The sequence below is a fragment of the Nelusetta ayraudi genome, unplaced genomic scaffold, assembly GCF_046127955.1.
Source record: "Nelusetta ayraudi isolate G7.1 ecotype Tasmania unplaced genomic scaffold, CSIRO-AGI_Nayr_v1 ptg000063l, whole genome shotgun sequence".
NCBI classification, from domain to species: domain Eukaryota; kingdom Metazoa; phylum Chordata; class Actinopteri; order Tetraodontiformes; family Monacanthidae; genus Nelusetta; species Nelusetta ayraudi.
Window position 1 is genome coordinate 4,666,714 of NW_027466113.1, and position 14,052 is coordinate 4,680,765.

At 41.0% G+C, this 14,052-nt stretch overlaps 1 protein-coding gene and 1 long non-coding RNA gene across 2 annotated transcripts; both read right to left on the reverse strand.

The window, feature by feature from the left end:
* Window positions 1-429: 429 nt before the first annotated feature.
* Window positions 430-5,337, reverse strand: kcnj14 (potassium inwardly rectifying channel subfamily J member 14). Its single transcript, XM_076040869.1, has 3 exons — window positions 4,046-5,337; window positions 2,987-3,304; window positions 430-2,781 (listed from the first exon to the last, which is right to left on the reverse strand). The coding sequence occupies exons 1-3, from the start codon at window positions 5,105-5,107 to the stop codon at window positions 2,551-2,553; spliced, it is 1,611 nt and encodes a 536-aa protein (XP_075896984.1). The 5' UTR covers window positions 5,108-5,337; the 3' UTR covers window positions 430-2,550.
* A 35-nt stretch (window positions 5,338-5,372) lies between these two features.
* LOC142898124 (uncharacterized) lies at window positions 5,373-12,242 on the reverse strand. The gene is made up of 3 exons (XR_012928536.1): window positions 11,872-12,242; window positions 7,089-7,201; window positions 5,373-6,944 (listed from the first exon to the last, which is right to left on the reverse strand). It is a non-coding gene; the product is annotated as an uncharacterized LOC142898124 (long non-coding RNA).
* Window positions 12,243-14,052: the final 1,810 nt, after the last annotated feature.

Genomic DNA, 14,052 nt, shown 5'->3' on the forward strand with positions numbered 1-14,052 from the left:
CCACCGATTTCTGAAAACCACAAAATAGGATTATTAGCCAGGTACGTATGAAATGTAATGTCTATGGCGTTAATTTATTTTTTTAAAGGCCCACGTTTGGATTAATATTATTTTGAACTGCATTACTTTTAAAGCACATAAATGACATGAGCTATCCTCCTATTAATTTGCATATTAGTCAATAATAACATTGGGGGGGGGGGGGGGGGGTGAGGTAAATCCAGTTATTCCAAGATATTCTTGTTTGTTAAAACACTGTTAATCTGCTGACAAGGAAGGCCGTCAATAATAATAAAAATGTCAAGATAAGTAATTTACCATTTGTAGTAGCTGACACAAACACATTTTGACATTTACCAAACCTACCGAGCAATGCAGCGTACAAGGAAAGTATCATAACGAGAGAGAAAAAAGAGATGATTCAAGTGATTGTTATTCAGTGTCTGTGTTTTATTAGCTCTGACACAGTCAAGTTTTATATTTGGGAGTGTTTTCTGCCAGAGGCAGCCAAAATTAGTTACAAGTCAGTAATAGCCAAGACAGCTTTGCCTTTTCCTTAAAAAAAAATAATATCCAGGTAAAGTACTAACATCTTTTGTCCTGTTACTATTTCCCAAAATGTAGACAATAAAAACAGTAGACTATGTATGTTATAAATATTAAGTATTTCCAAAATATGTCCTCCAGGTTGTGCTGAGGAACCAGTGTAATGTCTCAGGTAAGTGGAGGCAGGTGAGTGGCAGGAGCCACCGTGCAGCCTATAGATAGCACATGGTGGCTCTTGAAAGGTGCAAGAAAGGGCACAAGCATGGGAGTGTGAATACTAATTAAAAAATTGTACTTACGTCATAACCAACCTGAAATTAACATTAAAATTCTTTACTGTTGTGGAGCTTTATTCATGATATTAGACTCCATCCATTAAATTGTGCAAACATGTTTCCAGGTTGTGTGTTGGTCAATATGATTTTTGCCAAAAAAATATGCTACACTAGAATCCTTGAGTTACACACCCTCCTTGAAGACGATAGAAAGCAGAAAAAAAGTCAATTTATGAGTATTAAATGAATATACAGGAACACACCTGACCAGTCAGTGCTGGGAAATTCAGATGGCATATATATTTCTTTTCGTAACATTTGCATATATTAAAGTGACCAACGACAAAACATGTATGAAAGTAGTGTTATACAAATACAGTACAATTACATAGCAACACATTTTAAACATGAAATCACTGCAGTTGAAGGATCAGTTTTAAAATCTCTATGAAGGCACTACAAACTACGTGGTTCTCACATTGTTACCGATATTAAAAAAAACAAAAGAGATTTGCCAGCACAAATTAAAATTGTCGGATGTGTTACGATTTCATGGGCACAAAACTGTAATGATTGTGTCATGTTTAGCAGATAAAACCGAATACATTTGGGCAGATTTCAGACAAACATACATGCACAGTAGGCCAGACCACCACTGTCACAAGACAACTCCCACTTGTTTAACCTGGGTCATGCTTTCATCACATCAGGTTTCACTGTATTCTACTATTGCACCTAAAAACCTGCCAATTTTTAAAGTTGGTTTGAATTGTAAAAATGCAATTACAATTCCGTATCTAAATGTGAGAATCTAATAGTATGAAATCAAAATTAAAGTAGGACTGTTGTGAAAATGACAGAGGTGGCTAGAAAGAGAAATACTGTAGCTGTAGGTATTGCAGTTATCTTATTTGAACTTTGCTGTATACCATCATGTATCTTTGCAGTATTTCGAATAGGAAAAGAAAGTGACCTGATCTAGAAAAATACCATTGCACCAACCAAAAATAAAATAAAAATAAAGCGCAGGTTACAGTTATGATAAAATAAAACCAGTGTACAGACATAGAATGAATAAAGAAACTGCTGAAAACCGCTGCTAGTTTTCAGCAGTCTCTCCATGCCATTGCAACACTTGCTCACTCAAACATCACAGACCATTTGCCAAAATTAACACAAGAGTTCCCCGTCCATACTTACCATAAGAAAATAAAGCTTTAAGTGATAAGTCAGCGTCACAGCGGGAGACAACCCTGAGTTGTACCTCAACCAGAGGTCACACTTTCCTGTAGCTTGGGCGACGGGAGATGCAGTTGCAGGTCCACGTCACTAGGGGGCAATGTTGCATATACAGCCAGGCAGACTCGGAAGCTAAATTGACGTGTTGTGGTAGTCAAGGGCCAGAATTTGAGACACAACAGACAAGTTTTAGGTAATTCTGAAAGATTGCCAGGTCCAATCACACAACCATGTCAGTGTAGCAACGCTTGGTTGCTCCAGACTGGCTCAATGTTTGTTGTTTCACTGTCTTTGTTTCTTCTAAACCCATCTTGAAAATGACAATGGACCATCATGACTTGCTGCATACACTGTCATGACACTATTAAATAAGGCCATGAATTTCTATCTCTAATGGTCCAACTATTCCTGTCCATCTAATACTTTTTTCTGTCCTACACTGGTCTTCATTGTTCTTTACCAAGGTTCTTTCTTCTTCTTCCAACCTGGTTTAATTGTAGTGCAAATGTTCTTCAAGAGATTGCCTCCTGGTTGGTGGACTGGGACATTCTATGTCCTGTCCAGGCTCATCATCAGGGGACACAAGTTCCAGAGCCACTTCGTTCTCATAGCAGAAAGACGAGCGTGAACTTTGCATGTGCTTCTGCTCTGCTAGCTCTTTAGCGCTGCACGAGGGCGTGTCTGGAATTTCATATGTTCGATGGAAGAATGAATAGTCCACCTGGAAAAGGGCATAGACAGGAATTTCACTTCACATTGTACTTGAATGCTCATGTCATGGCGATGCTAGCAAAACAACTGGATGTATGCTGTCAAAATATGAATATTGTGAGATGTCAAAAGATTCTTCTTATGAAATCGTCCATCATGTGATGGTGGGAAGGATCTTTTCACCCGCGAGGCTTTTTATTAATTTTTTTTCTTACCTGGTAACAGTGTTTCCTCTCAAAGAGCACTGGTTCGAATCTGTGTCCCCATAGGATTTCAGAAGCCAGGTAGGAGCTACGGCACTGTGTGGTCATTGCTGTGGCCTCCACCATGCCCTCAAGTATGACCACCACCTCCAACTCAGAGTCATTCTCTAGGGCCTTTCGGTCGATCTCGTAGAAGGGGGACTCATCGTTAATCTCATGGACGATCGTCACCGGCGAGACCAAGAAGATTCGGTCAGTGCCTGTGTCAAAACCCACGTTGATGTCGGCATTGTCCAGTGGAAGGAATTCGCCCTCCTCTGTAACCCTCGGCTGAGGAGAATAGAGGGGGGAAAAGCTCAAAAACATAACATAACAAACAAATGTTTAAATGTATAAAATAAATTGTTTCACAAAAACACTTTCAAAGCAAAAATGTTCTAGAATGATAAAATAAACTCCTCAGACCCCATTGTGTAACTATATCAGTTCAAAATATGTGTATATATATTTTTAAAAAAAATCATATTACTATGATCCTTTTAACCCCAGCGGCCCAAATAGTCAAGGAATTAAAAAAGATCAAACTGTCTTTGCTGTGGCATTGTTGATTCTGACCATGCAGCTCACTGCTGTGTATATATAACATACACAGAATGTCAATAATAGTAAAACTAAAAACACCAAAGTAGGGTATACTATTGAAGTAAATATAAGAACACTGTAAACTGTATGGTGCAAATCTGACCCACATACAGTAAACAGAGAGGAAAATGAGATGACAAAGGACAATGGTTCCGAGTTAAAGAATTGTGGGAAAGTTAATCCAGGGTAAATCTTCCTAACCCCTGAGGGAAAATAAAACAAGCTCTCATTAACAGCAGTCCACACAATATGGGCCAGATGGTCTCAGCGCACTCTGATTCCCAATGCTGCAAACCTTTTTTTTTCTCTTTTTTTTAACAGCAGCAAAGCCACACGTTTTAGTAAATTCCTTTACACTTTCAATTAGAATTATTTACAACCTTTTTTTTTTTTTTTTATCTTGGTAATCATGCAGCTCTATTGCCATACCTTCAGCAGTTGCGCTCGAACGTGTGCCTCCACCAGGTGGCTCTTGCGAAGGTTTCCAACCCTCCACATCATGCAGAGCTTGCCGTCTCTTAGCGCCACCACAGCCGTGTCGGAGAACACCAGCGTCTCGTTGCGCTTCTTGGGCTTGGCAATCTTGGCCATGACTGCCCCGATGATGAAGGCGTCGATGATGCAGCCCACAATGCACTGCAAAACGACCGCCGCCACCGCCAGGGGACATTCCTCGGTCACACTCCTGAATCCGTAACCAATGGATGTCTGCGTCTCCAAGGAGAAGAGAAAGGCCGCCATGAAGCTGTTCACTTGGAGGAAGCATGGCTCCTCGGCCACCACCACCGCCTCTTTATCGGACCCTCCTCCAGAGCCGCCCTCTCCCGATCCTGGAGAGGAGCCCGGGCTGGGGTGGGGTCTGATGGAGAGGTCCCCGTGCGCGGAGGCAATGAGCCAGAAGGCAAATCCAAAGAGCAGCCAGGAGAGAAGGAAGGAGAGGGTGAAGATGACGAGCATCCAGCGCCAGCGGATGTCCACGCAGGTGGTGAAGAGGTCACTGAGGTATCGCTGGCCCCTCTCGCTCATGTTGACGAAGGTGACGTTGCAGCGTCCGTCCTTGCCCACAAAGCGCTGCCGGGACCGGCGGCCGGAGCGCCTGCTGCACCGTCGGCCGCTGGTGGAGGGGGAAGAGAGCGAATCCCGGTCTGAGGACGACCGGCGTTGACCTCTCCCCCCGACACCAGCGGCCTTGGCTCTCCTCAGCCCTGAGATCACGCCTCCTGCTCTCATTCCACCTTCTCCTGCGTCTCCTCCGGTCGACTCTGCGATGGCGCTCTGCCTCCGTGCATTGTTGGCGTTGCTCTGGACAGGCAGGGTTTTGCCATTGAGGGCATGAGTTGGGGAAGGGCTAGTTGGGGTCCCCGACCCTGTGGGACTCCCCGCTGTCCGAGCCGTGTCTTCGCTACTCTGTGCCAGCCTCATGACCTCCTCCTCCTCCACTGGCCCGTCTACCACAGCACTAAAGCGGCGTTTCACACGGGCCGCTCCCATCGCGTGTTTGTAACCGTCTGTCTGCCTTGGAAGGATGTTCCCAGTTGATATTCCTGGATGTGCTTTGGCTTTCAAATTATCCACCTCTTTTTGTTGCTGTCAGTCCTGTGATTCTAGTCCTTTGTGAGCAAGCAACAATTTTTTTTCAACCTGAAGGTCATGGACCCACTCTTTTCCTGGTACAGTCAACTGTTTCAGTTGAGGATCTGTCATTAACAAAGTGTTTTCTCGATTTAGGTCCACGGGCAGGAAAATGAGAAAGAAGGGTATCAGTAGTTCCTTTATAGAAGTCTGTTTCTGTGAGTTTTTTTTTGTGTTTTTTTTTTTTTTGGACAAGCAAAGAATGGTGGGTCTCAACAGAGGTCACAAATCATGCAGGATTGGTTTTGTTCTTTTTAAAATAATTAAAAGGAAGACATGAATAAGATTCAAAATGATGCAGCAGAGGAAAGTAAATCAAGGGTCAGAGGCTGACAATGGGCTAACTAACTACTACAACTTAGACAAGATCCGTACAAGACAGACAAACACAATTCAACCTCTATAGGGACAATATTTTTAACATGCAATAAAAAAAGCAGAAAACATGCTCATTCTTACGATGACAGCTCTTTCAATGCCATTAACCATTGGTATGGAAATGAGAACACAAAGAATTCATCTTAGTAAATGATAAAACTAACTTCCTAAAGCAGTGAGCATTTACATGGATAAATTGTTGATAAAGTCCAGTGTTTGAGATGAGATGAATCAAACTTTTTCAAGACAAGGAAATGTCACTTATGTCCAAAGGTGGTTTCTCCAACTAGAGTAACAGGTCAGTTCTACTATTTCTGATGAATCATGTCACTGCTTTGACAATTTCACTTTGTCTCTCAATGTGTCTGAATATCTGTTTGATGGCCATGGTCATTTTATAGAGGACCTTTATGGTACAAAGTAAAATCTATATAGACAACTTTAACCAATCACCTTCAACGGTGATCCTCTCAAAGCACACGTACCTCATTATTGTGGAAACACCGCAAATGCCTGACCAAAGGTAGGAAGAGCGGCAGAAGAAGAGCAGGAAAAAAAACATTATTTTGATCCATTTCCTATTTTGCCCCTGTTTTTTTTTTATTTTAGTAAATATCTATATGGCAAGGAAATCTAAGCAAACCGGTCACCTGAAGATCTGCTGCTAATCTGCTAATTCAGCAGATCGATTGGAATCTTAACTGGAGTATAAAAAAAAATTAACAGAGCAATACAGAGAAATTCCACTTCAGAAACAGGACAAATGCAGGGGTGCTACAATAAAAAGCAGCATGCATGGGCAACTTTCCAACTTCAGTGCTAAAATATCTCAGTACAGTGAAAGAGATACTAGATAAAGCAGAGGAAAAGAAAAATGTATGGAAATATGAAGCACAAGATATTTACCTCTAATCATTTCCAGAGGATTCTACTATCATAACATGTTTACAAAGTATCCAGACCCAGTCTGGAATGGGGAAGAAGTGGCAGGACACCCTCAACCACAACCTTGGATAAGAGCTTCAGCTGCAAAGTTACAGTGGAGGCCATTTCACCAAACCAGTGACAACTGGTAGACAAAAGTCTACAACAAATGGAAATGGGGGAAAAGATCCCTCCTGAAGTGTGACGTTACGTAAGGGTTCATTTTTACTTGAGTGTTGACTTCCCTTCAAAACACATCCTCAGTAACAGCAATGAGTTTGGGTGGAGAAAGACATCAGGGGGCAACGAGCCAAACAGAAGCCATTTCTCCTCAGTTCTTTTAACTCAGATGGCAGTTGATGTGTTTTTGTGTCTCCCAGGAACTTCTCAGAGTCTTCAAGAAGAAAAGAAACACAAAGTACAGTTAAAGCCACATTTACAATACAGTGGAAAAAACCTTCGACATTAATGTATAACCATTTTAATTCAAATCCTTAGCATGGTGATTGAAGTCAATAAATGGTGGGAAGAGACTTACCTTCGGTCATTGATTTCCTCGGGCAGAGTTTGGACTGATTTTTTGGACTTTTTTTGTATATCAAATGTGGTAAAGCTTTTCAGCATGACAGGCAGAGCAGTCAGCTATGAAAACTGTGAATATAAACAGAGAAACAATGCAGAGAGAACATCATCTTGTTAAAATTGAAAACCATTTCTCAAATGAAATCTACAGTCATCATCGCGGTATATTAGAAAGACAAAGGCAGTGACAGACAACGACATTCATCAGCGCAACTAGTACACAATTAACCACAGCATTTGGATTGTAAATAAGTAAATGAAAGGACAGGTACATTTCTCAAGTCCATAAATCAAAATAAGTTTTAGAAATTTCCGGTGATCTGTGATGACTAATATCACATAACAGACAGTGTCATAAAAGCAGATTATAGCGTGGAAGAACTGCTCTGGCCAAGACCATCAGTGCGTCTAAACTGACAGACTGAGAAAAGGTGAGGCCGAGTTAGTTGTGGCTGACGAGGCTGAAGGCCTTCCTGCAGAGATGGAGATATGCTGTGGATTACAGCTGCGCTCGTGACTCCGGTAATCTCACCAATGGTTTTGATAATCCCCTGAGAGATTACGCAAGAGCAACAAAGTAGCAAGATATCTCCAAACACACACACACCCAAAGGTGGGTTGGGATTTAGATGAAAAACTATAAGTAATAATGTGCATACCTTTATTTGTATTGGACTAATCAATACTTTTTTTAGACAAAGGCTTGTAAACAAATGATTCCAGATTTTTGCTGCTCAGCGGTCTGATAATGAATAAACGTGTGAAGCCAAAGTGACCTTGAGGCCTGTGCTTTGGATTCTGCCAACACTAGCGAGTGAACACGCTCTCAGGTTTGCTTATCTCTGTGATTGGACTGAAGTGTTGGCGGACAGCTGACGACAGTAGCTCGAGCAGGCGATGATGTGCGTGCCAGTGTGCAGCTGCGTACAGTGTCTTTGCCTCGCCTAACCTTATCATGGCGAGGTGGCACGTCTCCAATGACCACTTGTATAAGAACATTCCCGTAGGTGCGTGTCCCCGTGTACTTTTCACCGTCGGGACACGCAGCATTTGTGACCTGCAGCACTGTCCTTACATGGCAAAAGCTAACAGAGTTGCAGGCTATCGTTTTAAGAACGTTGTTGCAAATAAATAATGTATGTCGATCCCCGAGAAATTCTACGATTACAATGCACACCAGCTATTGAATGTTAAAGAACTCCAGTAAGTCGTGGAGATGGTTATGTAAAAACAGGAAACAGCCTTTTGTAGAAAACCTGCTCAAAACATCAATGCAACCCAATCTAATGTACACAAACCAAATGCCACCATCATCATAAAGTCTGAACTAAAAATATTTGCAATTCAGCAAGTCTGAAAAGGAGCTATTGATGATAAGAATTATACTAAATGATAGTCACCAAATCATAACCCAGACAGGTTCACCAGGGCTCAAAATACTGAGCAAAGCAGATCACTAGACATGTTTGATGTCTGATCGAAAGCTGTGTGATCTGGCTAAATGCTGTGTAAAGTTGAACATTACGGCCGCATCTATAGTTCACCACTATAAAACCATTTATGATTGCGAACTCACATCAAACCACATCTTCCGTTCTCTCTCTAAAGAGCCTACCGGCCCTCGCTCCATCCAGATTATCTGACCATATTAAGGTGTTCTCTGGTGTGCAGATTAGGTTTGCAGGCAATGTGATGTCATTGTCATTGAAAAGAAAAAATAAATAAATAAAAATGCATGTGATAACGTTCTTTGGTTCGTGTTCATTGATCCATTTCCTCTATCTTACGTATTTTAAATCTTTTATCTTTATGAGGTAATGTTACTGCATGTATCATGTGTTTAGGTTATGCAGTTTAATGGTGGTTTGGTCAAAAAAGGTACCCGTTGTACAACCCAAAGGGCAAAAAAAAAAAAAAAAGTCCTCTCTAGATATAGAGACATCAATACTAATTGATCAGTGGTTGGAAACCAGGGCATAGGCCCAGCGCAGCCTAGAGTTTAGAGTGTATACCTCTGAAAAAACTCAAACTTTGCAAGACAAACTGCAATAAGTTGACATGTACAAAAGGTGTTTCTACATACAGAGCCGTGGACACAGTTCCTCAGAAATATTCAAACAGGCAGTGAGTGACAGTACAAAACAGCAGTGACCTTTGCTTTCAGTCTCTATGATCAATACATTTGATCTGATGCCATCATTCATATGTTACAGCTGATAGTTAAAGTGCAGCATCAACACTGGAACGTTCTGTTACTTAAACCAAATTCCACACACATATCCAGTGATTCAAGATGTGGAATTGTGTCAAAAGCAGCATAGTGTTATCATAAAATTACTTTGACTAAATAGTATTATCAAGTATTAACTGGTTATATTATTCTTATAAATACCAAATAATTTGAAAATCTGATTTTTGAACATGGTTAATTACAAATACGACAGATCAGAACCAGTTAAACAAGCAAGCTCAAAGGCACTGCAGTCCCTCATTTAAAAAGAAAAAAGAAAGAAAATCCTGACAAAAAGAAGCGCAGGGTCATCTTGGCCTTAAGCCTCCTTCCATTTAATTGGAACTTCTCTGTCGCCATCCCTCCTTCAGCAGTGTGCAGCAACGAGGTCATTGTGTGATGACAACAAGACCAAATGTTAATCTGGAGGGTTAAGATGGTGCAGGTTGCAATATGCCAGTGACAACTTTGAACAAGGCCTATCTAATCAAGAAATACTAAGAAAAGATACCAAGCAAGTAGAACCAGAGTATTAGTCCTTTTTATAGCTCTTCCTGAGAAACAGTTTCATTCACCTCAGCTCAGTAAATGTCTGCAAGAAGGAGGCTTTGGTTTCTTTTGTATATATATTTACTTGAAATACCAATAGTGTCATATATAGCCCTATATATAAGTGCCAAACAGAAAACAGTCTATCCTTTTTCAACAGTCACCTGATTATAACACAGATACATGATTTGAATGTTTAATGAATTCAGTGCTGGGTCACTATTGGCCAACACACTGAAGGCAGACAACTTTTTGAGCTGGACAGACATTGGGAAATCTCTTGATTCGATGACAACCCACATCCCACAAATCAATTGTTTACAATTGAAAGCAATAGCTCGTGATTAATATGCCCATACTGTATGGTCCAGTCACGTCAGTCACGATCTTTGAGCTTACACTAACATATTTCCAAAAAAATGCTAGTTAGCTCCCTGCGTGGCAGATTAGTTGTTATCAAGCTGTCGCAATTCTAAGAGACGGAAGTTTGTGCCATCTTGCAAGCCATAAACTGTGAAAGGAAAAGGCAGCAGCGCATAGTGACAATGCAGATGGCTTGAAAAAGACAGAATTTAACTTTTAACTTTTTTTCTTTGTTGGTTGTGCAGCCAGCCTGTTGTTAGCATGTTGTTGCCATGGCATTCAAATGCCGTGGTTGTCAAGTAGTGCAGAAGGGACAAAAAATGGCTGTAATTGGGCAGTTAGCGAGCAGCTCTCCTTCAACTGTGCAAAATCCTGAGTCAGCCAACCGAATTTCAAACACGTCAGAAATTCATCTGACTGTCTGACTGACACCTGTTCAGTTGGGATTGGTCGTGGTTCAACACAGAGGTCAATACCAATGAACGCCTCATTGTAGCGTTAGCATAAAGTTATATGACTCCCCCTCCCCTTTTCAGGATTAGCCTACTAAAAACAACAACTTTTCGTCCTTGAAGTAGGAGTTGGTGGAACCAAATTAAAATTTAAAAATGAAACAAAGATCATTTTTTTTTTAATCTGATGGACTGTTATAATGTTTAAACGCTTTGCTGGGACCAACTGATTTGTTGTTTGATACTTTTCTTTTTTTTTTTTTTAGCACTAGTGTAGCCATGGCTGCAGCATAAGCACTATTTTTAGAAGGGAGGGAACATTTCCTTTCAATAACTGTTGTTTTTGTCCTTTATTGATGTTTATTACACGCACCTGTGTTTTTTTTTTTTATCACTTTGCTCCGCGGCTCACAAAACCAAACAGGATTAAAGTCTAAATCGTCAGAACACAATGAGCTTTCTGGCCCCCTCATCAGATCTGTCTCCCTGTGCCATATTGCCTCTGCTGGCTCTTCCCATCACTTCATTACTTTTCTGTGTTCTCGTAGCACCAAATAAAATGCGACTTTAAGATCATTAAAAACAACAACAGCATTTGAACCCACTTGAACAGATTTTGATTCATCGGGATTCAAACCTAAGCACAGGTGCTGTCCTTGTGTAACTGCTTGAAAATTTCTTTTAATCATTTGAAAATGAATCATCTTTTAGTGTGTATTTCTTTCTTTATTTTAGTTTTCTAAATTACATAAAACACAATGAGTTTCCTTGCAATGCATTACACAAACAAAGCTACCTAAGGTGAAGTAAAAAAAAAAAAAAAAAAAAAAAAAAAACCCAAACAAAAAACCCCCCCAAAAAACAGCGCAAACAGCCTTTTTGGTCAGTGACGTTGACTTTTTCCACAATAGAACTCCGTCAAATTTAACTCTGTTGTAACGACTTTATTTCATAAATAGACATAAAAAGCCTCAGCATCACGCAAGCTGCTTCAAACAACGTGTAATTTCACAAACACCTTATCGACACCTGTCCTACGTCATCGCTAACAAAATGTAAAAGGGGGTGGCGGGGGGTCAGGTGGTTTACGACCAAAATTGGTTTTTCTCACAGTTAATACGCAGTAAAATTGAGTCAATGCTTACCGTCGTTGACACGCTTTTTAGCGGATGATTCGGACGTCAGCTGTCTTCCATCTCTTTCTCCGGGATGATTTTTTTTTTTTTTTTTTTTGGACGATCTAAAAAATACAAACAAACAAAAAAGCCAACCCAAATTAACGGCGAGTCTTGCCGCGCGAGCTCCGCCGGGCACTCAGCTGTCCGCGAGCCCTCAGGTGGCGGTGGGTGAGCGCGCTCCCGCTGCCACGCTATCTGTCCCCAGAGCGAAGCGCGCGCCCCTCGGTGCTATCAGAGTGACCTTGTCTCCCCAGAGCGACTGATCAATCAATAGTGTTTATTTATATTTTTTGTTTTTTTTTGTGTGCAAATTAGTTATTGATTATTGATCCGTATGGATCCGCTATTATAAAGATCTTAAATAGACCATAAACATTGTTGCATAAATTTCAGACTTTTTAGAATGTTAAACCATTGTTATATTACCTACGTTTTTTTTTTTTATTATTATTATTATTATCTCAAGGTGGAACAAGTGTTTTATTTGTATTTGTATAGACTGAATAATCACTTTGGGCTGTTTATTTTTGAAATCAAGACAAAACACCTCATTTCAATTCAAACTGCATTTGAATTGAAAGGATCAGCAACGTTGAGTGTGTGATGATAAGGAAGTGTACTGCAAACAACGTCAAGGCTAATCCCTGTTTTCTGACGTCTCACTCGATCTCACAGGGTTTTTATACCATTAGTGACGTCGGGGTCAATGCACAAAAAGTCAGAGCAGATCCGCATTCTGGCCTACATAGTGGTGCAATGCGACAAATGCGGCCATGCAAGTGAACCTGCTCTTTATAAAGACCTTTTTTTTTTTTATTAGTGACTGAAAGTGAAAGTTATTTATCTGTTTCTACAACTAAAAAAAAAATATATATATATATATATATATATAAAAAAAAAAAAAACAGGCAGTAAGATTGAATGAGGCACCGAAAGGGGAAAGGAGAAAAGGAACCAGTGACCAAATCACTGCTTGTGTGTGTGTGTGTGGAGAGAGAGAGGGAGAGAGAGAGAGAGAGAGAGAGAGAGAGAGAGAGGGAGAGAGGGTCACTGTGTTTAATAACGCTTAAGTCTGATTTAATCTCAGTCTGGGCAACCAACAAGTGACCTGTGGTGTCATGAACTCTTCATTCTGTATGGAATTAAGGTCCAGACTGAAGATGTCCTGCCGCAGCTGCACTGAGCAGCATTAACACTGAGCAATGTGCGCTTCAGATCCATCAAACAAATCGATGAGGAGCATCTGGATCTGCCCTCACGAAACGACAGCTGACCACACCGATGGCATTTGCAAGCGAACCAGGTGTCGTTTTTAAATTGCATAAGTGTTTTGTGTTGCTTGTGATAATTGACCGACGGAAAACTGTGTGGGAGGAGGAGGAGGAGGAGGAGGAGGAGCGGAGCGGAGGCAGCGGCTGACGGGGGGAGCTGGGAATGGCCCGAAACACACCAGGCTGGTGAAGAGTGCAGAGGTGACGGAGGGAAGGGCTGCTAGTTAACGTTTCCTCCGATTCAAACGCACTTCATTTGATGCATGTGAAGAGAGAGTCAGAAATATTGCAGAACTACGTTTAAAATTCAATACAACCTGGATGTCTCCAAAAGTGAAAAAGCCACCATCCTGGCTGTTATACATATGGAGGTACCAATACCGATATCAGTATCGGGTATCGGTACCAATACCGGGGTCGAGTACGCCACTAATAAAAATACGTACCAATACCAGTTGTACATGCATGCATATGAAAATGTTGTTGAATTTGTGTTTGTACTGCAGTGAAACCTTTGACAGTCACCACATGTTCCAGAAAAACATGCTTAGGAATGTTGTTCAGTAATTCTGTGATGTGTCGGGACTCTCCGATACAGAATACTGAAATGCAAGTACTTTTTTAATCTACTCGTTCTGTAAAAATGTGGTATCGGTGCATTCCTAGTTATAAAGGAGATGAGCTTTGACTAAACTGAAGAGTCCCGATGCAGCACGAGACGTTCCTGCAGACATGTGCAGACCCTTGACCCTTAGAGTAAAGCTCCATTTGGTCAAAGCATAACAAATCTGGGTGAAAAACACACATCGATGAGTAAAAGTTTAGGATAAATCAATGAGGTTCCTGTCTAATTCTGTCATCCCCATTTGGCCCCCCA

What these genes read in the sequence shown, in the direction of transcription:
- kcnj14 (XM_076040869.1), bottom strand. Translation starts at nt 5,107, where the DNA reads ATGGGAGCGGCCCGTGTGAAACGCCGCTTTAGTGCTGTGGTAGACGGG. An exon ending in TTCGAGCGCAACTGCTGAAG is followed by an intron (nt 3,305 to 4,045) that starts GTATGGCAATAG and finishes TATTCTCCTCAG; the next exon opens with CCGAGGGTTACAGAGGAGGG. An exon ending in AGAGGAAACACTGTTACCAG is followed by an intron (nt 2,782 to 2,986) that starts GTAAGAAAAAAA and finishes GCCCTTTTCCAG; the next exon opens with GTGGACTATTCATTCTTCCA.